This window comes from Fusarium sambucinum, chromosome II (assembly GCF_050947815.1).
Source record: "Fusarium sambucinum isolate potato_lamoka chromosome II, whole genome shotgun sequence".
Lineage (NCBI taxonomy): Eukaryota > Fungi > Ascomycota > Sordariomycetes > Hypocreales > Nectriaceae > Fusarium > Fusarium sambucinum.
The window spans coordinates 8131021-8155224 of NC_139293.1; the positions used below are offsets into that span (position 1 = coordinate 8131021).

Here is a 24204-nt window from a genome sequence, read left to right on the forward strand (position 1 = left end):
AGTTATTGTCAATATTTAAGTATACAAAAATAAATAACCTAAAACTCCAGTCCAAATCTCACAAATGGCTCGCTAATTTCGTCTCTTATGCTTCCCAGCCGTAAGGCTCATATAAGCTTTCAAATTTCTCGCTGGCATATCATCCATCGTTGAATAGTCCGCCTAATAGTCAGAATCATACCCTGCACCTTCGTAACAACCATAGCTTTGCTGGCCGTAGCCATTTCCTCCTTCGTTATAACCAGTCTGTTCGTTTACCTCATTATCAGAATCGACATCGACCTGATCATCAGAATCTTCATCGAAAGTAGATTGCGCCTGATGCTGATGTTGTCCGTGGTAGTTACCCTGCTGTTGGTATTGATCGTGGTAATGATTTTGTTGTACTTCATCCTCATCTTCAGAATCAGACTGGTAAACGACCTGCTGTTGGTGATTTGCATAGTGGGCTGGTTGTTCTTCATCGTCAGAATCTGGTTCTTGAAGAGCCTGTTGCTGGTTATTTGCGTAGTATTCTGGCTCTTGTTCGTCATCAGACTCTTGTTGGTGAAAGGTCTGTTGAAAGTGGCTCTGCTGCACCTCGTCCTCAGAATCAGCTTCTTCAACAACCTGGTGTGGGAAATGGCCGTATTGCTCTGGCCGTGCTTCATTTTCAGAATCGGATTGATCAACCATCTGCTGCTGGTAATGTGCTTGCAAGCGCTCCGGTTCGTTACTAATGTCTTCATCCGAATCGACGTCTTGTCCGGCATCTCCGTCAGAATCAGACTCATCTTGGCCTGGGTCTGTATCAAGCCCACTGTCTGACTCTGCCTGCATTTCACGAAGACCCGTCTCTTCATCTGAAGCATCCTCCTCATCGTTGTCGTCGTCGTCATTATGAATATCGCTGATATTGCCCGCGTCGTCGTCATCGGTAAAGTCAGCAGCGACGTCTGGAATATCAGATTCGTCTTGATCAAAGTCGAAGCTCTCAACATCATCTTCGATCTCATCCTCATCAGAATCAACTTCATCAAGATCAAGATCAAGATCATCATCATCCGACAAAACTTGATCGTCAGAGTCATCTGCATCTGAAGCTTCTACACTGAAAGAAATTGAATCGTTGTCTTCGCTTTCATCATCTGACATGCCACCATCCCCAGACTCTTCTGCTTCTGAATATTCTTCAGAGTGCTCGGACGGTTCTTCTTCTGTGCCCAGGTAATAGTTTTCCGTATAATTCGCGGGTGGAACAGGCTGGTGTTGTGCGTCATCCGACCTGAAATCATCATTCTTGATGGATTTCGACTCATAGTGATGATGTTCCTGAACATAGTTGGAAAGGAAGTATCCCCCAGCGGCACCTGCCAAGACGCCAGCACCTGCTGCTGCTGCGAATTTCCCTTCAGATGAATTTCCAGAACTGCTGTACTTTCTCTCTTGGCTCTCTGTGTGTGTCTCAATTGACCGCTGCCCAATAGTAGGCTGGGTCTGCGGCGAGTAACCAGAAGGATAAGTTGATGGAGGAGTTGGCTTCTTATGAACAGGGGAGTTGGATTTTTGAACTAAGGCAGGTTTTCCTGGTGCCGTTACTGGACCGGATGGGATGGGCTTCTTCTCGTTCTGAGTAACCTGTTGAGTCGGAGCTGGCTTCTGGGCTGTAGAGGGCTTGGTCATAGAGCCAGGTTGCTGGGACGAGGTGGACGTCTGAGATGGAGAGGGTCTCTGGGTCACTGTAGGTTGCTGTGGTGTATATGGTTTTGCAGCCGTAGGACCTGTGGCAGGCTTTTGACTTGTGGGTTGTTGTTGTGTAGATGGCCTCGGGGTTGTGGTGACTGTTGAGGGCTTTTGAGGCGATGCAGCTTGGCCTTGGGTAGGTCTTTGAACCGGAAGAGGGTGCTGGGACGAAGCAGGCTTCTGAGCTACTGTTGGCTGCTGCGATGCAGATGGGTTCAAAGCCATGGAGGGCCTCTGAGAAGAAGGCTGAGTCGTGGCAGGCTTCTGAATCGCTACGGGTTGTTGTTGTGTGGATGGCTTTGGAGTAGTGGGAGTCGTGGAGGGTTTCTGAGACGGTACACCCTGGCCCTGGGCAGGTTTCTGTACCGTAGTAGGCTGTTGAGCTGCAACGGGTTTTTGAGTTGTGGCAGGTTGTTGTTGTGTAGGCGGCTTTGGAGCCGTGAAGGCCTGCTGAGATGGGACGGGCTTCTGAGCCGAAGTAGGTTGCTGAACTGTAAAAGGCTTTGAAGACGGGGAAGCCTGGGCAGCAGGTCTCTGAGCCACAGCCAGAGCGGGCCTCGCAGATGCAACGACGTTGTGAGTCGAAGGGCTATTCTGAGCTGCGATCGGGTTCTGAGATGCAAAAGACGCAATCTGTTGTTTCACTGGAGCTGCTTGAGAGGTATTAGGCGACGGTGAACCAGCAACACGTTGAGCCTGCGACTTGCCACGTGTTGCTTCTAACATTCCAACAGGAGACTGAGAAGCTTGCATTTGGTTAGGTGGTGATGACTTCCCAGACGCTCCAGTCACTGGCTGACCCCCGACAGGCTTGCGTCCGATACTCGGCGATGCAATAGAATTGATCGATGAATTGACAGGCTTTCTTCCAGGTGCCTGAGGTTGAGAAAGTGCCATACTGGATGTCTGAGGGTTGATACTGAATGGTTGATAGCCCTGAACAGGTCCTTGTTGAGTCGCCTGTGTACCTGACGAGTTCTGTATTTGAGCATATGAACTCTGTGACGGCAAGGAATATCTGTCATCAGACTGGCCTCTAGACTGTGGTGCTGCATTTGAAGGACTTCCAGGCGCTACATTAGGCTGTAATGGTTGGAAAGGCCGAAAGGAATCTCCTCTAGGGGGTTGCTGAGATGCACCAGAATACGATGTATGTGGGTTCTTTGCAACGATAGGCGTTGTCTGGGTTGACTCTGGGGAGCTCGCCGAAAGTGCAGTATACATATCCCAACTGCTTCTATGATTAATGGGTAGCCGTTGATGTCCAGTAGGGCTTGTAGATCCCGCGTTGAAGCTTGTATGTACTGATGTTCCAATGGTAGACTGCGGAGGTTGGAATGGCATGAAAGCGGAGTCTTGCTGCTTCCCGTGGTTTTGAGTTGGAATCGAGATCGAGTTGTTTTGTGCGGCTGCTGATTGTTGTGGTAGAGGAGGAGAGGTCACTGGGTTAGTAGAGTTGAATGGAGAATATGCATTTGCGGCTGTGTGGCTCTGAGATATTGCTGTTGGTCCACGCTTGGTATCAGGCTTGTGATCAACCTTAGGACTGACCTTGGGAATCGCCTTAGGATCAGGCTTGGTAGTAGGCCTGGGATCAAGTCTGACAGGCTCCTTTGGCCCTGGCACGGGGGTGTTTGGCTTTGGAGCATGTATCTTTGTGTCTGTGCTGGCCTTGGAGACGTCCTCTGACTTAGAATCAACAAGCTTGCGAACCTGTTTCTTGTGAGGAATAGGTGCCGATGGCGGTGCTGCCGTCTTCTTAGACTCTGCCTTGGATTTGGTCTTCAGTTTGGCATCGCCTTTTTTCTTCCCATGCTCTGCCATAAACTTCTCCTTGCATGCTATCCACTCGGCGTTCCAGACCACATACTTCTTCTTGTAGTGTTTCAAAAGAAGTGAGGCGACCAATTGCTCCTTCTCTGACAGAAGCGACACTGCCTTTCCTCTATAGACAGCATAGAAAATAACCGTGTGGCCTTCACTGCTGAGAACGTCCAAATCTGGGTCGGCATCCAATAAAAGCTTTGTAATCTTCTCCTGATTGACTCTGACAGCGAGCATGAGAACGTTGAATCCTTGTTTGTTTCTGGCATTGGCATCGGTCTTGGATTCTAAAAGCACCTTGACGAGACTGACATGAAGACCTTCAACGGCATAAACTAATGCTGTCTGGCCATCCCTGTCCTTTGTGTCAATTGTTACCTTTCGTTTCAGAAGTTCTTGTGTGCAAGACTTGTTCCCTGACGCAGCTGCCATATGAAGAGCGGTTCTTCCAGACATATCAGGGATATCGACTCGGCAGCCGCGCTCAAGAAGAACCTTAATGATAGCAGGGCGGTTTTCGGATATTGCAAGATGCAGAGGAGTATGGCCTTGGGCATTCTGTAGGTTCATTTCTGCACCACTGTCTAGAAGGAGCTTGAGCAGACTTGACTTGTCTGTTCCAACAGCGTGATGCAATGCGGAGGACTTGAACCTATCCAGCGCCTTGACATCAGCGCGTCTTTCTAACAGAAGCTTGACAGCGGATGATGTTCCACGGATGACCGCCAAAAGAAGAGGCGTCTGTGTAAGATGGTTTGTAGCAGACACTAAACCTGCATCATTGTCTATAAGCGGCTTCAGGACACTTTGATGACCCTGTAGGACAGCATAATGTAGAGCCGTCTGTCCATTGGCGGCACGGGCGTCTCCCTTGGAACCTGACTTGAGGAGCTGCTTGGATGCTGCTAGATGGCCATGAAGGGCTGCATGATGCAGTGGGGTTCTTTTCTGGTTATCTGACAAGCCCAATGCCTCGTTTCCGGCCTTCTTTATGGCCACTGAAAGCAGCAGCGCATGTCCATACACTGCAAAGATATGTGCCCAGAGTGTCCCTTGCAGTTCGCTGACCGCGTGATTCTCTTGATCCGATTTTACCAAGACATTCATGACATTGTCTGAGGGCCATTGCAGAAGCTTCAGTATTTTCGAAGCATCTGGCTTGACTAGACCTGCTGCTGAAATGTGGTTGGGCCAGTTGGCGCCTGCATACCCGAGAAGCGCGAACGTAGGGTCCTTATCAGCCCCGTTTGACAATTTTGGTTCTTTGGTAAGAACGGCCAGATAACGTAAAAGGTTCGTCGCGAGAGATTTGTGTGAAATTTGGAGCGGGGAGTTTGGGCTCTCCGGTGGTTGAGAGCCGTACGACAGAATGGCCAACCCCTTTGATAAGAAAAAGTATGCAATGCTGTCATGTATTACCTTTACGACCTTCTGACCACTCAGTGTCACCGTTTCAAGCAAGCCCCATGAAGTAGCCTTGATCCAAGATTGGAAGCTCTCGTCCGAGCTGTATCGAGACAATGGCTCTGCCTGTAATAGATAGTTGAAGGATTCAAGTTCGGGAATCATATCGAGCGACAGGGCCACTCGCAGCTCAGCCAGAGTCAGTGGCCTAGTTGTCAAACACACCCAACTCAGAAGCGATGCGAGACTCTTGTTTCCCTGTTGCGCCATGTTCTGGAAGTAGTCCCCGAGCAAAAAAGAGATAGGAGCTGGAGTAGGTGATGGTTGTTGGACAAGAGAAGACTGCATCGGACCGAATAGTTTGATGTGGTGAATGATCAAACGTGCAGAGATGAATGATGGGCCAGACTTTGACAGAACGAGCTGTCGAGTGTTTAAGTCGGTTGTGGAGAGCTGTCCCTCGAGGAACTGTCTCAGGCTTGGCCCATTCTTCTCGTCCACGTTGATGTATGATTGTGGGAATGGCTCTTTAGCAGGGAACGTTGTGCTAGAAAAGATGATCTTGAGCCCATGTGTGATAGTAGGCTCCTTGGCGGAGGGTTTTGGTTGAGACTTTTCGAGGAGTTTTGAAAAGTCTTGGACAAGCTTGGCTGCCGTTTCCCCTTCTGAGCGGTCGACGCCATCAACATACACACAAACAGATCGTGTTTTGAGTATCTTGGCGATGGCTTTGGTCAAGTCTTCAAAGAGCTCCTGGGCACTCCATGCCACTTGTTGCTTAGAGGGTAAGGCATCTTGAATCTTCTGGAACCGAGTCTTCATATCATCGAACGCCTCAGGGGCCTGCGGGATCAGCTGATGTAGCATTGCTCTCAGCAACCCAAGGCGCGTTCTCGGAAGCTCGCTTCCACACATGGAAAAATAATATGCTAGATGTATTGTGCTTGGCTCCAATTGTAGTTGGGTATGGAGAGCATGGCTCATCAAAGTGGACTTTCCGCATCCCTCAGACCCTCGAAGCCAGAGCAATGCGTGCTTGGAACTCTGCCAGTTGAAGAACAGGGGGTCTTTGTCGAGCCATACACATGAGCCTGTAGCCCTCGGTTCAATTTTGAAGTCTGTAATGGAAGGGAACTCGAAGCTTTGTAGGAATGCCGCCGGGTTGGGCTTGAAGCTGTGTGTTCGCAGAGGGAGTGGTGGGCCTTGTAATACCAACGTTAGCAAAGGTAATATACTGGATCGCGATGTTACATACCATGTTCGACACCTTTTGGAGTGGCGGGGACCATATTCTCTTGAGTTGTCTTTCGCTTAGGTTCCTTGAGCTCGTAGGTGGGAGCAATACTTCGAGGGGTGCTTGCCTCAGGCTGCGAGGCTATCGGCTTCCTGGTAACACCACTTACCTTCATAGCCGGCGCATCGACGTCGACGAAATAAGGCATCTCATAAGACCGATCGCTGAAATCAACGGTGGAAGAGAACGATTTTTTGGTTGGCTGCGCAAAACTCATGTTGGAAAATGATGCAATAGCTAGTGGCTGTTGTACAGCTGGTGTTATATTGTTATGGCGGCTGCTCTTCTTTCAAAATATTGAATACGCTACAGGCCATGTAAGGGATAAATTTGTCCGAATAAAGGGTCCATATGGGAGCGAAGAGGGAAGGGTTATATATGATAATAGCAGACCTACCCATCACTCTGGGAAGAAGGAACGGAGACAGCGACTGGACCACAAGTCTGCCACTTCAGTATATCTAATACCACACCAGGACAGGCATTGCAAAAACTGGCACCCCATTAGTTTCATAGGTAAGTAGGTACTTTGGAATATCGTTCCATCACTATCTCGCGCAGTAGTAGTCTACAGTAACCTATGTTTCGTTGCTGGAAATTGTTGGGGGCCGGATGTATCTCGCCAAGACGCCAGGATGGCAGCCTTATACAAGTTACCTCTTCCCCAGGGGATAGAACAACCTTGTTCATTTAGTACCCATGGAAAGTACATGAGGTTGCAATTAAGACTGGGTATCTATGATATAGTCGAATGACCTATCCCAGCCGCCATGTTTTCTTGTCGAGACTTTACGTTTCGGGAATGCGTTTGGTAAAGACATAGATATGATCAGACACCAGCGACTATAGAGGCTTAGTTTACATGCTACATCTACATGAATGTCGATTTTATTATTTTAGACAGGACCAAACCTTTTCCACATGCCAAGCGCAGTAATACATACTTACCTATTTCCCCGCTGTCTATTCGTACGGTAATGCCACTTGCATTCAATGTAACTCTACCAACTCCATTGAAGCAGAGCTGATATGTCTCGTTTCCTTCCAATTAACTGCTTTACCCCCTCTGTAGTATGATAACAGTTTCGAAATATTCCTCAAATATACAATCGTCCCAGTATTCATCTACAACTGATGTACCCTCTGTGGGTCATTTGCGAGCCTGCTTTCTCATAACGGTAACTAACCTTGTCGTAAACAGAACCCCTGACAGAATTTGGGGGCCAATTCTTATATCCTTTACCAACCATTGGTCTGTCTTTAAAAGAATTCCGGGGTTAGCCCGAGCCTTATTTGAACCCCTGTCCTTCATCCCAGCATGGGGGCCAAATCTTTCAGCCTCATGGCAACTTATATGGGGTTTCCGGCAGGCTGACATTTCGGATTCAGTTACAACGCCGACTTAGATGTAAGCACTTATACAGAAAAGGTAACCTGGGAGTGCTGCTGTGCCGTTCACGGTTTCAACAACCGCTAGCATAAGAGTGCATGATATGTCAATATTGTTGTTAATACCCTGTTTCTTGGAGATCATGTCAAAATTCGAAAATGGAAGTTCCGTATACGCCCTTCAAGACACAAAGGGATAGGTCTGGATCGTTTAGGCTTTGTGGAAGATATTATGACCCTGAGGCGTAAGGAATCCGAACACAAGATACAACGTGATATGCAAAGTCATCTTGACAAGTGTCCGCCAAGATGGCTAATCAACCCCAAGGTAACCAATTGGGGCGACCCAATAATCAGCAGATCACGCAAATACATCTTTCTCCAAAGTGACAGGGGTGAAATATTTGTGTTTTATTTCTTGTTTCATGATCTGTCACTCCATTTTGCATCACAGGTAACATTCATGGCAATATAGAGACCAGCCCTGGCAGACCCCTATAATCTACAGCTGTCTGGAGATGCGGGATCTGCTTTCCTACAGTGACTCCCGTCTCTCATCCCACGGAACAAACGTCCCGTACATAACCGCCCTCTCCTGATCAACATCTCCTTCACTAGCCTCAACCTTCCAGATGACAACAGCCCTGACGAATCCAAAGAATGCCAGCCCCCACATCAACACATTGCTACCCATCAGGACACCCTTTACACTGCGACTCTCCTCCTGAAAGCACCGCGTCCAAAGAACGAAACCCGCCACAGTGGTGACTACGAGTATGAGTGATTCGAGGTATAGAAGAGCTACGGATGATAGTAGTTTGATTTCGTGGATGATGAGGCTCGTTGCGCAGAGAAGGAGAACGATAACAAGACTCGGGTCCGCAAATTTCCAAAGCCTGTAAATGTTAAAAATGAGTGACGATTCTGGGATGATTTTGACTTACCAATTGTCAAAGTCGTTACCAGGCTCATTCTCCTTCCAAACAGTAATCCACATCAAAGCGCTAAAAACACCCAGTGTCACGGCAAACTGTAACGCAAGCACGAGGCCATGTATGACAGAACTAACCACCCACTTCCCCTCGACGCGCAGAATCGTCACTGGTACATGACCACCATCACAACTATGCCTCTTTGTCGTAGAATTCTCCCAAGTACGATTCTCGCACTCTTCATCGCCTTCGTCTTCTTCCTCGCTGACCCACGGCGGGAATGGCGTAAGGGGCGGTGATCCTCCTCTCGAGAGAGTGGTTGTAGGAGGACGAATAGTCAGGGCGGATTCGGTTCGTGCTTCGGAGTGTATGGATCCATAGTCAATTGAACTAGGTGATGGACGAGATATAGAGATGTTGCGATGGTGCTGAGGGTGGTGAGGTGCTGTTGATGCGCTTCGAGGTACAAGGTCGGGGGAGAAAAGGCTTGAATGCGTTGAGCGCGTTGCGGAGGAGGGCTTGACAGGAGATGTTATGCTCCGTTGGGGATGATGCTGATGTTGAGCGCGTTCGGGGGAGAGGGATAGAGTGAGGGCGTTTCCGCGACTGCTTCTCTTTTTTCCAAGAGTTCGAGCCGCGTCTCGAGGTAGCGGAAGCTCCATGATATAAACCGCGATGAGGATTAAAAGGAATGTGAAGGTGGAAGAACTTGTTCTATAAAATACGGAAGAAAGGAAATAAAAGAAATACAGGTGACGATGTGATGATATTGAAGAGTTCAAAAGTTGACAGTGGTAGGCACTGGCGACAACCGACACCAGCACAACCTCAAAAGGACCATCACGACCAAACTATGACAACCAGATTACCAGAATAAGTGTGACAACCTTTTTTAACTCTTGTGTATCCTTGCAACGCTAGCTAAGTGTCACCAAAATCGGTCTTTGTTCCAGATCAAGTATCGACATCGGATCAAGCTGCCGAGAGCGACTCCATCATCCAAGTGGCTGCAAGGGAACACATTTCTTTGTTTGTTCTCGATTGACTAAAGTAGTTGGTATCATAAGCCTCGTTCCTTGTTCCTACAGAGAATGTTTCGATCAACCATGCGCCATCCCACAAACTACCGATTCCCGTCTTTAATCCCATCAAACGCCTATAATCTCGATATGCAGCATCGCCGCACAAAGTACCTCGTTACTCAAGACTCATTCGTGCCTCGTCGCCAATACCCCATTGTCCTCCAGGCCTACCTTGTTTCTGAATCTCCAATGCCAACTCCGCGCCTAAAGCGTCGGCGTCATCGTCGTTGTACAGACTGCTCGTCCTACTGGTTCTACTGTCTCGTCTAGTGCGTTCCTTATTATCGGCTCCAGGTCGGTCAGTGGCTCGTTTTCGCAGAAAAGGCGACCGAAGGAAAGATTTTGAGGATGTCGAGTGTACTGACAAGGAATCGTCTGCTGCTTTGGAGCTTGCGTCATCGTTACTGGTGTCCTCTGCTTGTGTCTCAGCGCTTCGTGTCGATACCATTGCTTCGTTACTGGCGTATGGTTGAGATCGTAGTTTCGTTACTGCTGGAGATTCCTTGTCTTTTGAAGCTTCCTTGGAGTCTGCGTTCTGATCGACTTCGACAAGCTCGGCATCGCGGTACCACTTTCTTCGTCTTGTCCATCGGCCCCAACCATCTGAACCCCTTTGGCCGTGTTGCCACTGGGAAAACGTTAGCAACAGAAGATCGCGCATATTCAGTATAGTTTCTTACCTTGTTGTCGTAAAATATCCATCCGTTCTTCCCCTCGTTCCCGTCGTAGTCTATGGGACCACTCTCATCGGATACGCCATCAACACGCCAGCGGCTCCCAGGAACCCATCTCCACTCCATATGGCTTCCGTCTGATACATCAGGTAGTTCGAAGTCATCCTTGGCAGGCACCGAGTTGTTGTGATCATCAGTCCATGCAGCTCGTTCATATGCAAATAAATTGTTAGTCCAACCCAAACCGATCCATCGTCTTTGGTTCTCGTATATGATGAAAGTAAACTTAACACCTGCCGTCTTTCCTGTAACGTTTTTGCGGTTGGTTTGGAAACTCGTTGCTTTCCCAAGGGCCTTGGTAAGCTCCGAATCTCCTTGCTGGGCGACACGATCCTTACCCTTCTTAGAGGCTTGGGCCAGGTCCTTTCGGAAGGGTTGTTCGGGAGTATCAAAATGGAGACCGGTAATACCGGCAGCAAGTCTCCGAACTGTGGAGCTTCTCCAGAGAATGGCCCGCGATACTCGGAGAACCCTTGCATGCCAAGTCAAAATGATAGTTCCAGCCACTAGTATTACACGTCTGGTGGTGACGACTCTCCACGGCGGAACAGTAAGCGCGATCCAGATGGGCGTGATAATAAGCAGTCGCATGAAGATGACAGTCAGCGCTGGTCTCGTGGTAGCACTGATTGCGGTTGTTTGAGTGCTTAGGAAATCCGTCATGTCGAGCAAAGGCTCCATGAGAACATTACATCGTCCTGTAAGCTGTTTAAGAGTCTCGACGATCTCGTCTAGTGTCTTTTGATGTTTCGTGTTGGTGACCTCGGAATTTCCTCTAACATGTTTCGACTGTTTCTCGCCGGCGTTTGCTTTGCCGTTTTGCTGGCTGCTCTCGCCGGTGTTTTGGTTTGCTCCCTTGGTACCAGTATTTTGGCCCCGGGATTCAGTCCACCCACTACTACTGAGAGGACTGTATCTCCGGCCGTACATGCCGGCAATGAGGGCGACTCCGACCAGGATCGGGCCGGCCCACGTTATTACTACATCGCCATACAGAACAACCGCCCAGAAGAAGCTCAATAATAGAAAGCTTTGCCAAGGATCTCCAGTACTCCACGTGAGGAGTCCGGCAAGTGTATTCAAGGGAAGGAGGAAAGGGTGGCTGTAGGCAAGGGCGCGGGTGATTTGGGGAGGAGTAGCGAGGAGCAGGGGGCTCTTTTGGTGGACGAGAATAGTTGATCGTCGTGAGGATCGGGAGGGAGTATTCGCAGAGAGTGTTACGGGGGAGAAACTGGCGTAGGTCGGGGGTGCGCCGGTAGTTGAAGATGAGGGTTCGTAGGAGGGAGGTGATGCGCCGTGAGACGCATCGTCGCGGGAAGACATGGGTGACGGTGCAAGATGCGACAGCCACGGGGTATCCTAGGAGAAAGTTTACGGTCAATAAACAGGCGGTGTATTAATGATGGAGCTGGTTTGTGAGGGTATCGAGATGTGTTGCAGGGCAATTTGCCCTTCTGAGCAGGACTAAGCTGAACTGCCGCGTCGCGACGTCAGAGGGTAAAGTCGAGAGTCGCAAAAAGGTAAGACCAAGCAAGACAAGGTCATGGAGTGGAGGGAGATGGGGTAAGTTATGTCATGGGGCGCCACTTTTTAGCGGCTGCCTGTCTCTTTAGGGATGTCTCTGGTTGTCTTTTGGGGGGGTAAAGACACACGAGCAAAAGAGATAACCAAAGGGAGATAAATAAATAGAATGATAGGGAAAAGGCAGATAAGAATAGAATTGGGAGATAACAACTTACAAAAGCTGCCATTTGGCAACAAGTTTTCCAGGTTTCTTCAGCGACTTTGTAAGCCACGATTTTATGGCAGCGTCATTCAGCAGGCAGCGATTACCCCGGATTGTAGTGGTTGCTTTTCTTTTCTGCCCCGCGACTTGAGGTCACTCAGATGCATGTCATTCCTTAACTTGAAGACAAATAAAAGAAATGATGGAAAATAAACCAACAGAAATAAAAGTATGGCAAAGATGAAAGAAAAAAAACATCAATGTCAAAAAGTCACACGTGAGCTTTCTCGGTTGGCGCAGTAATCCATTCCAATTTCTGACTTGAACCTTGGGTCGTTGTCTTTGTCACATGCTAAACTCTTCGGTTCAAGCACGGGCTGCACATGAATCAGGTTCTCGGTGTGTAAATCAACTGGGTAAAATCGCAGTTTCATCAAGTCACGGGGTCTTTTATGTTGCATCCTGGTATTATGCCAAGTCAAGGTCTCAAGCCTTGGTTGGTGATTTGTTTATTTCATCTCATGATAGTCTCATAGTTTCCCCCAAGGTCTACGCCAATTCTACCGACTGTTCATAGTGAGGATTTGTGTCCTATTCTTCCAATCTGGGGGGCATGTTCGAGGCCCCCATTCGCCGTCACCCCAGGACCTATAGATCCTCTCTATGTTCCTTTTGCGTGTCGAGGCTATCCCCAGGCGTTCTCGTGTCTCTTCATCATAATTCGGTCGCTCATACTCTGGATCATATTCATCCAGCTCAATTCCTTTGCCCGCGCAAATGTCTTCGAAGTCTTCGCGCAAGTTAATACAATGCCGGCCATGAATCTCAATGTCGTCCGGCACAAATGGATTTTCTCCATTCTCGTACAGAAACTTGTCGACGTCTGAGTCAAGTTTCAACATCTCACCCTCCACCCAGAAACGACTGATGAGCTTGATGGTGACATTTGGCCGCGAAGACCGACTCCGCCAGTCATTTTCCCTCAATGCATTGAGAAAGTCGTGTGGATTCTCCGATGAGTACGAGCGCATTTCCTCTCCATCCCTGCACTCATTCGCAAATACAAGATTATCCAGCACCAGACAGCGAAGTGAAGTTAAAGGACTCACAGACGTGATGAAGCTATGTGCTTCCAGTTTGAGTCTTCGTAACACGAGGCTTTGAAGGCTTTGCATCACGCATCTTCGAAATTTCAGATCGACGCTTTTCCCACTGCCGCAGATACGAAGGCCCCGTAGATTTTCGACTTTCGTCAAGGTTTCGTGCCACATTGGACCGTGGGCATATAGATGCAATCGACTGAAGCCGGGTCTCTGAATGAGTGAATGCAAGTCTCCAAATGCGTTGTCTTCATTATCGAATCTGCTAAGATAGTCCAACTGGTCCTGTGTACCCGGCGTCGCGTCCTCGATGATGAATTCGGAGACCTTGTGACTTCCATGTTTTGCAAGCACCCTCAGGGAGCTACAGACGCCGCGTCTGTAAACAGAGTACTTTGACTCATTCTCAGATTGTTCGTCTCTCCACAGTATGCTCGAATCCCAGCCATCATAATTTCGCCGAAAAGTAGGTACACGATACACGAAGCCATACGGGAACGAACGAATCATGGGTGTTTCGTACATGGGCATGAACAGCCTCCCATGAGTTTTGGTCGAGATAGTTACTCGACGCAGGGAAGGAAATCTATCGAGGGCATACTTAAATGCTTTAATATCCTCCCCGGCCTTGAGTATACGATCTTGCTCGTCCACTAACTCACAATAGAGTTGTTCACACTCGTTTCGAGACATGGCTGACGCAAGTTGGCGGGTAGCCTTGTCCGGTCGACCTGGCAGACCGGCATTTCCCTTCCTTCTAGGCAGCTCCCGAATGCTGCCATTACACTCACACACATAGTGCCCCAGGTGCATGTTCAAGTGCTTGATTGAAGGCAGGAACGCGCTCTCATCCCATATTATCTCGGTCACGCCCTGGCGAAATACTTCATGGTTTGCGATTTCTTTGAGAACCTTGATATCGAGGGGGCTTGCCGAGACAAAGACTCGTTTTAAACGCAAGATGAAGCGATCGTGTAGCGAAGAAGATGTGAGGCGTAGTGATTTGATATCGCGGTTGGCTAGGAATGTAGCGATGTGATAGCCCAGCTCAACCGGTAGAGTTGCCAGACTAGCAGGAGGAGTCTCGTTGCCTTCCATTGCGATGGGTGGGTGTTGGCTAAGTTGGAATGCAGAAAATTCTGGAGTAGGATATATATAGGAGACACAAACCTTATGGCTGACTCATAATTTCCAGCCAACATTTAATATCATGACGAGTCACTTCAACAACTTTATCTCAAAGTTTATGCAGGAATCATCCGCTGGCAGAACCTGTTTATATAAACTCGAAACCATAACAACTATCACCAGTAGAGAAGCGCGAAGTTCGTCTTCGTCCTGAGATGGTCCCTTATCATCGGAATATCTTACCTTGGTGCTAAGGATGCATTTTGTGAATATGTTTTTGAGGAGTTTGCAAAACACTGTGCAACTGTCCATTGTAGCATGGAAATGCATCATGCATGTAACAGGCAAACATGATCAGGAGAATACTCAACAGAACAACAAGGATAGTATTTGTGCTTAAATGGTAGCTATCCAACCGCATATCCCAATCACATCATGATCTCAACTCCGCCCTTCATAACTCCGTCCGTGATTCGTTGTGAAAAAGATGCATCTTGACCCTAGCCTGGGCCTGGGATAGGTGTGATATTCGAATGATCAAATGATCAAGTTGTTTATTTGCCGCAGCCAGAGCAAGAGCCTAGATATAATTAGCATTGGACCCCGCCATGATCAATGGATGTTTGTTGACTTACAGCTAGAGCCGCAGTTGCAAGAAGAGGCACCAGAGCAGCCACAGTCGCCAGCCATTGTGAAGATTGTTTGGTGGTTGGGTAGGTAGTTGTTTAAAAAGGATGTTATAGTGGTTGAATGTTTGAGATGAGGATGGAGAAAAGAAATATTCTTTGATCTGGATCATGCAGGGTCTTATATACAAGATAGATGCGGCCTTTGTGCGTTGATGATCCCTGTACAATGAGGGGTCCCAGTGTCATAGTGGAATCTGGTTGGCGATCTGAGTTTGAGTAGTGGGGTTTGGCATGAGTTATTTTGGCGGTTGGTTTAGAATTCCGCGTGATAATCCACGATGGATGGTTCGAGATTTGAGACAAGGACAGGGACAGGGATAGTACGGAAGACGATAGGGCTTACTATCTTAAAAGTTAAAATAAGAGATTTTATTTACTATATATACCCTAGTATAGCTATATTAACTTAAATATATCTCTATATAGTATTTTATTATTTTATAAAGATTTATTTAATTATTATAGTTTTTATATTTAAAGCTATTACTTTATATAAATAAATAATATTAAAAATACTTTATAAGGCTTTTTATAAAGCTATATAATATATTATTTTAACTTTTTATATTTAATTACATTAATTTTTTTAAATCCTCTTATATAATATATTAAATTCTATTTAAAAAGTAATAAATATTATAATAATATATATATAAAGCTTAATAGCTTTATAAAGGCTAATTTTTATTTATTTTATAGCTAATAGCTTATTAAGACTAAGGTTATTAACCTTATTAATAATAGCCTTTAAATAATTTTATTAGTTTTTATATAAAGTAATATAATAATAATATTAATTAAATAATCTTAATTAATATTATTAATATATATTAATATTTATAATATAGCTATTAAAAGTTAATAAAAAAGTATTATATTAATAGCCTATAGTAGCCTTTTTATAATTAAATTATATATTAAGTTTTATATTATAATTAAATATAAAGAAAAGGTTATTAAAGAGATTATATTATTAATATATAATAAGCTAATTAAAGGTATTATACTTTATATTTTTAAAAGTAAAATTAAAGTTATATTAAATATTATATATTTATTATATATTAATATAATTAAAGATTTTATTTTTATTTTTACTATAGATTTTATTTCTATTAAATAATAGCTTATTTTTTCTTTTTATACTATAAAGGATATATATAGGCCTTAAGAGTTTAATAAAGCTATTTATAAGATAATATAATTATAAGACTTTTTTAAATAAGTAAATATTATATTTCCTATAAAAATTAAAACTTTTATTAATTTTATATTTTTTTATTTTAAAAAATAAAATAATTTAAAAATAAATAATACTATTTATTTTATAAAGAGATTAATTAAATAGATTAAATTAATTAAGGTAAAAAGTAGTATTTTTAAGTATATTAAATAGAGATAAAAGGTTAAAAAGAAAGCTTTATAGCCTTTTAAAAAAGAGAAAAGTATTAAAAAGGAAATTAAATATAAAAATACTATAGTTTAAGAGGTAAAAAAGGAAAAAAATAAAAGTAATATTAAGAGTATTATTTTAGCTATATTTAAAGTATTTTTTAATAGTATAAAAGAGAATTAAAATAATATAGAAAAAGAGATATATAAAAAGAAAAAAGAAAAGGTAATAAAAGCTATATTTTACTTAAAGTAAAATATAAGGTTATTATAAAGATTTAAGCTATAATATATATATATAATGCCTTCTTTTAACTTTAAATTTAATTATAATTAAGATTATTATTTAATTCTTTATTAAATAATATAATATTAATATTATAAGTAATTAAATAGGCTTATATTTAATTAATCTTTTTTATAAATATTAAAAAAAGTCTAATTATTAATTATTAACTATTAAATATATACTCTTTTAAATAGCCTTATAGAAATAAATATATAAAGAGTTTTAAGTTATTAAAGTTATCTTAAGGAAAAACTTATTCTTTAAAAAGCTAATTATAAATTATAATTATATTTTTAAATAAATATATATAAATATTAACTTAATTATTATTAAAAAGCTCCTTAAGTATTTATAATTAAATAAATAAGATAAAAATAATATAATCTATTGCCTTTTAAGTCTTTAGCTAATAATATAAAATAAAAGGTTAACTAGAAATAATATATAACTTATTATACTATTTGCAAATTTAATATATATCTTAAAGATATATAAACTTAAAGAGCTCTATTTATTTTAATAATATATAAAAATAAAAAATAATAATTCTATTTAAAATAAAATCTATTAAAAAATAGCCTTAAAAAGTAATTTTATTAAAATATTCTTATATATAGTTAATATATATATATAAAATAATTTAAAAGTATATATATATTAATACTTTATTTTACTTTTATTTAATTAATACTATTAACTTTTAATCTTTTTATTATATATACTTTTACTATAAATTTAATAATTTTAAAATTAAATTAATTATATATTACCTTATAAATAATAATATACTTATAAAAAGTATAAATATATATTAGCTATAAAGAGGGTTTTATTTCTATAGTTTAATTAAATAAATAAAAATATAATACCTTATTCTTTAAGTATTTAAAGATATTAATTAAATATATTATATAATATATTAGCTAATATATTAATATAAAGCTATATAATATAATATAAGTAAATATTAATTAATATATATACTTTAATACTTTAAGCCTTTAACTTATTATAAATATTAATTAATTATATATAATTAAAGCTAAATATTATTTATTTAATTTAATAATTTTATAATATATTTTATTATTTAATTATATTCTATAGTAAAAAGCTTTAAAAGGCTTTATAAATCTTATTTTAATTAAGAGAAATATTATTTTAATATATATAAGTATAAAAATATATATAATTAAATATTTAAAGCTTAATATTAAGTAAGGTATTATTCTTAAAGAATTTATATAATTTAATTAATTATATTACTTTTTACTTAATAGTTTAATATTATAAGATATTAAGTTCTTATTATATTTATTATATATTTATAAATATAATTATAAAGCCTTTTTTTTATAGTTAATATAAAATATTTTTATTTTAAAGAATATTATTAAAGTAAAGTTTTTTTATTTAAGTATATAGAGCTTTTATATTTTTTATATATATTTAATTAATATTTAATAATAACTAATTTAATTATTAAGTCTTAAAGTATTAATATAATATTACTTAAGATATAAAGATATTAAATTCTATAGAAATATATATTAAAAGCTTATTTATAGCTATTTAATTAATATCTCTTTATTATTTAATTTAAATATAAAATAATATTAAATCTTTAAAAAGGTAGTTAATATTACTTATTATAAAGGCTAATAGAGGCTTATAGGGTACTATAGAGGCTTATAAAAGATAAAAAAAGAAAATTTTAAAGTATATATAGCTATTTAAGGGAGTTTTTTAATACTATAAGGTTATATAATATCTTTATAATTTTTTTCCTTAAAAGTAAAATAAAGTAAATTAAACTTTTCTATTAAGCTATATATAATATATTATAATGCCTTATATATTACTATAAATACTATTATATATTAAAAATATATATATTAATCTTATTATAAATTATAAAATTATAGCTTAAGGTCTTTTAAAGGAAATTATATAAAGTAATTTTATTATTTATATTTTTACTTTTTACTTTTTTTATCTTTAAAGCTTTTCTTTAATTTATTAATAGCTTTCTTAAAGAATTAAATAATTATAAAGTATAAAGTATAATTAAAAGCTTTAATTAGCTTTATAATAATATTCTCTATAAAATTATTTAAATTTAAAGAGATTAAAATAATATTATTATTATTATTATTAAATTTAATATTATATTTATATTTACCCTTTTTAAGTATAAATTCTATATAATAATTAATATTAAGGTTAAATAAATAATAAATAATATATACTTTTAAAGAAAGAATATAATAAGCTTAAATAGTTTTAATTGCAGTTTAAATATTTATTAGGCTTAAGTAAATAAATAAAGTAATTTATAATTATATTATTTTTAGCTTTATATTTCCTATAGCTCTTTAAATTATTATAAGAGGTTCTATATAAATAATAAAGTAAAGTATTAATATTTTACTAGGAAAATTAAATAATATAAGGTTTTATATTACCTTATTTATATTTATTAAAATAAAGTTTATTAGGCTTAATAGTATACTATAGAAATTAATATAATATAATAAATATATAAGTTATATAATATATATTAAGTTTTTATCTTTTTAAATAGCTTTAATACCTTTATAAAAGTAGGCCTTTAAGGTATAATAAAAACCTTAAATTATAAGGTCTAGATATAAATAAGGTTATAAGGCCTTAAAGTTAAATATAGTAATAAGAATATTAAATATTACTTTAAGGAAATATATAAAATAGTCTTATAAGTCTTTTTATAAAGCCTTTTTTATAGCTATAAAGTTTAAATCCTTTTTATAAATTAATATATAAAGCTTTACTTTAAATACTTTATTAAGGCTATACTCTTTATTAAAATAATACTTTTTATCTTTAAGTTATTATTTATTTAAAGATATAGACTTTTATAGAATTATCTTTTTTATATTTTTTTTTACTTTATAGACTATATTATAGTATTTCTAGAGAGTAATAAATTTATTATTAAGTATATTTTCTTTAAATTCCTTATTTTAAGCCTTTTTAACTAGATTAGCTTTCTTTATAGCCTCTTTAGCTTTCTTTATAGCCTCTTTAATTTTCTTTATAGTAGCCTCTTTAGCTTTTTTTATAATAGCCTCTTTAGCTTTTTTTATAAATTCTTTAATTTCCTTTATAGCTTTAGCTTTAGCTTTAGCTTTTACTATAGCTATAATAATAATATCTTTAGCTTTTTTTATAATAATCTTTTTAGCTTTTTTTATAGCTATATTATTAATAGTCTTTTTCTTTTTAATAATAATAATAGCTATTATATAGTCTTTTTACTATATAATAATCTCTTTCTTTATTAATATAGTAAATATATAAAGATATATATATATTTATATAAATAGGATTAAAATAGTAAATATTATTAATACTAGGAAAATAAGAGGTTAATAAATATATATATAAAAGAATAAAAAGTATATAAAAATAAAGTATTTAATTATATAAAAATAATAAAGGTAATATAAAATTAATTAAAAGTATATAAAAAGAGTAAAATAGATTTATATAAAATAAGAAAAGCCTATATAAGGCTTATAGCTAAAGTATAAAGTTTAATAAGAAAAAGTATTTATAAAGAGAAAAAAATAATATTAAATAAAAGATTTAAGCTATATAATTTTAAATAAATTAATATTAAGCTATTTAAGGCTATTATAAGTATATAAATATAATAAAAAAAAAGGAATTTTTACTTTATAAAATATATTAATTTTAAAGGTAAAAAATAAAGCTAAAGCTATAATATAAGGATATTATTAATATACTAATATATAACCTTTTTAACCTTTATTTTTCCTATATAATCTACTTATATAATTAATTAAATTAATATATAGAAAATTAAAAAATTAAAAATGCAATTAATAAAGCCCTATAGAAAAGGTTAGCCTACTATAAATTAACTTTTAAGATAGTAAGCCCTATTGTCTTCTATAGATAGGGTATAGCAGTAGTGTTATTATTAAAGATTTAGATAGAATTATATTTACTTATATACATAGCCAATACTATCGGTACTCAGTACTCTTTATCTTATATTTAATTGCAAAACTAATGAAACCCTTATCCTATCTTTCTTTGGTCTTCTAGCTATCATAAATTGGTCTCCAGTTGTGAAATCAAGCTTCAAGGCTGATTGCCACTAACACCACCCACCCCAGCTACGTCTTATCATTGGATCGCAATATTGACGCTTCTTTGCCACCCTCCAAAAGAGCAACAATCGGCAGTTGACATGGAGATTGTATGCAGACAACGAATAGTTTGATGTCACATGCTGCGATGATATAGCCAGGTGATTGCGAGTGTAACACTACAGCAGCTTGATTGAGGACAGGTAATAGCGTTAGTCGATGGATGCTATTAACAAGTAACTGGTCAAAGTTCCGACTATATCAGCACATCCGAGTGCTCTGACTTAACATCGTTCAGCACTGCTGAGATGAATAGCTGGATATTATGGCATTTGAGCCGCATATTTCCACTCAAATCACTAACACTTGAGGGGTGACACAGCATATACGAGTGAGCCATGAGGTGACCTTCATTGAGTCGTTCCTAACAGGGTAATCGTAGTACACATATCATTTAGAACAAGCAAAACATTTAAATCAAGTTTTCTCAGTGATTCATAGGCTTCTCGGCCGTCTGCACAAGAATTCAGGATGCTATTATGAGTGGCCGCCCAAGGATTGTTTCCTCTCTTTCTTTGGATGTATTGCGTTTGGTAGGGGTGAACCAATTCAGAGACTACTATCGATAAGCTTCTTTCGACTACGTCTTAAACTGGTCCCTCCCGCCTATGTAAGTAGCTTGTATCTTAAGCTAATAAATGATGCTTAAAGTAAAGCTCAGCAGCATCAAGCCGTACCGCCTATCGATTGCCGCTCGTCCACTAACCATACCTCTGGACCAAATCTCTCATAACGTCAAGGACCCTATTAAGCTCATTAGCCGCCGAACTAGACGGTAGACTGAGAATAGCCTCACTGTGTTCGAAGTGTCTCGTTATTGACAAACAGGGCTGATACATGTGTGTCGAACCTCCTAGCTTGATATCAGCTACGCAGATCAGGAAGAAAAGAGTTTCTGAATGTCTCACAGTCTATAGAGGTCTAGACGACCTTCAAAATCCTCTTCAGGCGGCGAAATCTGGGCGAACGTGTTGTAGGCAGCTACATACTCATCCCCAAACCTATTGCACGCTGGTCGCCACTGGCCAAACTCATCTTCAAATTCGAGCTAGTTAGCAGGGGTAACCGCAAGTGTTTAATAGAGGAACGTACATTCGTTGTGTGCAAAGAAGCAGCACGCATCGAATACAAGATACTGGTCGTTGTCAACATCAATCCCTGAATTTGCGTACCAAAGGTCTCCATGAACCAGTGAAGGTTTCACTGTTCGGCCCTCACTCTCGAGAGGCCTCAAGAGCCTCGGGATGACCTTTTCGAACAGAGCTCGCGAAAGAATCTCCAGCTCCTCGCTAGGCCCTTTTCTTTTAATCTCCAGGTCAAGTGCCTGTCTCATGGACTTGGCGAAGAACGTCTCCCAACTATCTTCCCATGTCACGAACTGGGGTAGGTTTCCTGCGTAGGTGGTGATGTGGAACCCGAACTTGCCGGTAGGCGATACGCTTCTCTGGTGCAGCGTTGACAGGAGAGCAGCAAAATTGTGAGGGTCTGGCATATCCTCGGTCATCTCTCGAAATTCGCAGAGGAAGAAGTGGGTGTCTGGTATTGTCTGGTAGGTGCCGCAAGCAATGGGCCTTGGGACAAATTCTGACAAAACGTTATGTATCGCGCTCATGGAATGGAATTCCCCGCTTGTCATATTCATGCCCAATTCTTCCGAAATGACCTTAATGAAAAAGGACTTCGGTGAACCATCATTGAGCAAAACATCGATGCGACCCGTCTTCGCCCAGAAGCTTACGCCATGGTTCTCGATGGATGCGACCTTGCATCCCTCCGGCAGTTCTTGGAGGACAGTCAGTATGAAGACGACCTTTTCAGGTTGCCAAGGGCGTGTAGCTCACCTTTCAACACAGCTGGGTCAATGTTGGTATTGCCCGCCCCGAACTCAAATCCGTTTGCACCGTTGTAGTTCATTTCTGTGCCAAAGACTGTGCTGAATCTGTTCAGCACCCCACTGGCTCAACATGATCGGGATTTCGGAGAGGGGGTTATTATATGCGGCGTTCCTGGATTGCGCCCACCAACATGGTTGTCTGGCCCAATCGCAGGCGAGGGGCTGTCAAAATGTCACGCAACCTCGGGCAACGCAACCTCATCCGAGTAGAAGATTTCTGCACATTGACGATTTTGAGGACGACTCTTATGAAGCCCGGGACCACGGTGCTCTTTGCATTCTATTCCACGTATCCTCAACCTCTTGAATGATCAAATGCGCCTGTTCTCTCGCGATACCTGCAAGTTGAGCTCGACCTGATCGCCAAAGATGGGGGAACTAGGATTTGGTTCAAGTCGTCAGCAATGATAAAGCTGTGGCAGTGAGGCATTGTGAACGGGAGATGTCGTTGTCGTTAGCGACATGCGGGTTCAGCATTGGGAGCCCATTCTCCGGATTGAAGAGATCCGTTGACAATGCACTAGAGCTGAAGGTACCAAGAAACTTACAGTCCAATGCATTGAAATCACTGTCAAATCCACGATTGTCTATCAAACCAACCCTCACACTTGTGGCCAGTGACCTGCCGAGAGCCTTAGCAAGCTGGCATTCAATATTATCCAGGTTGGAATTCTAATGGCTATGATATATGAGATAATAATGGCATTATCCTTCCTAGGCTATGTCAAAGTAATTTCTTCGTTAAATAGCGCTCACAAGGGGGAAGGGCTGAAGGTTGGGTGAGGGTCTGTCAACACTACATTTTCATAATTGACTACTTTCACTTGGACTTGTTATCTCTTTCTCCCCGTCATACATAATATTTAAGTTACGTTGATTTATTGTGCTTTAATTCTCAGTTACGTTTCTCACTCTAAAGTTTCCATCCTCGTCTGTAAGTCAAGTCTCTGCTCAGTCCTGTCATCACTCACCCTGTTCATAGAATCATAAACATTGGAGTCCTACAAGCATCAATGACATACGACAAGCCCTCCCACTGGAAAGTGATCATTTCTCCCTCTCCAAAATCCATCCTGGAGTTTAGTTGCAAGACTTTTCCAACGGTGGCCATATTAGCAACCGGTGCTACAGGCTTCACGATGGCAAGCTTTTCAACCACAAACTCGGCGAAATGTGACGCGCACATATGGCATTCCAATGGTACTGGACCAAAGGAACAGTTGTGAGGACCCTTCTCTGCAGCTAATTTCGCGATTTGACTCACCTGCCGTTCGAGTAAACTGGCGAATGAGTTCAATTTCCTGTTCTGTGAGACTGGACTGTCGGTCTTCCTGCGTTTCGTGATCGAACTATACAGGTCTTCGTCTGCATGTCGTTTCTTCGTGTCA

General features: G+C 40.2%; 5 protein-coding genes across 5 annotated transcripts; all 5 read right to left on the reverse strand.

The window, feature by feature from the left end:
* Positions 1 to 162: 162 nt before the first annotated feature.
* FSST1_009582 (uncharacterized protein) lies at positions 163 to 6461 on the reverse strand (the record flags this gene model as incomplete). Its single annotated transcript, XM_083226570.1, has 2 exons — positions 163 to 6152; positions 6206 to 6461. The coding sequence occupies 2 exons, from the start codon at positions 6459 to 6461 to the stop codon at positions 163 to 165; spliced, it is 6246 nt and encodes a 2081-aa protein (XP_083085543.1).
* A 1707-nt stretch (positions 6462 to 8168) lies between these two features.
* Positions 8169 to 9227, reverse strand: FSST1_009583 (uncharacterized protein; the record flags this gene model as incomplete). Its single annotated transcript, XM_083226571.1, has 2 exons — positions 8169 to 8529; positions 8578 to 9227. 2 exons carry the CDS (start codon positions 9225 to 9227, stop codon positions 8169 to 8171), a joined length of 1011 nt encoding a protein of 336 aa, XP_083085544.1.
* Positions 9228 to 9762: 535 nt separating this feature from the next.
* Positions 9763 to 11704, reverse strand: FSST1_009584 (PEX28-32 family peroxisomal membrane protein; the record flags this gene model as incomplete). Its single annotated transcript, XM_083226572.1, has 2 exons — positions 9763 to 10275; positions 10328 to 11704. The coding sequence occupies 2 exons, from the start codon at positions 11702 to 11704 to the stop codon at positions 9763 to 9765; spliced, it is 1890 nt and encodes a 629-aa protein (XP_083085545.1).
* Positions 11705 to 12667: 963 nt separating this feature from the next.
* On the reverse strand, positions 12668 to 14305 carry FSST1_009585 (uncharacterized protein; the record flags this gene model as incomplete). The annotated part of the gene is made up of 1 exon (XM_083226573.1): positions 12668 to 14305. One exon carries the CDS (start codon positions 14303 to 14305, stop codon positions 12668 to 12670), a length of 1638 nt encoding a protein of 545 aa, XP_083085546.1.
* Positions 14306 to 21623: 7318 nt separating this feature from the next.
* FSST1_009586 (Fructosamine kinase-domain-containing protein) lies at positions 21624 to 22836 on the reverse strand (the record flags this gene model as incomplete). The annotated part of the gene is made up of 5 exons (XM_083226574.1): positions 21624 to 21666; positions 21719 to 21775; positions 21831 to 21957; positions 22015 to 22704; positions 22764 to 22836. The coding sequence occupies 5 exons, from the start codon at positions 22834 to 22836 to the stop codon at positions 21624 to 21626; spliced, it is 990 nt and encodes a 329-aa protein (XP_083085547.1).
* Positions 22837 to 24204: the final 1368 nt, after the last annotated feature.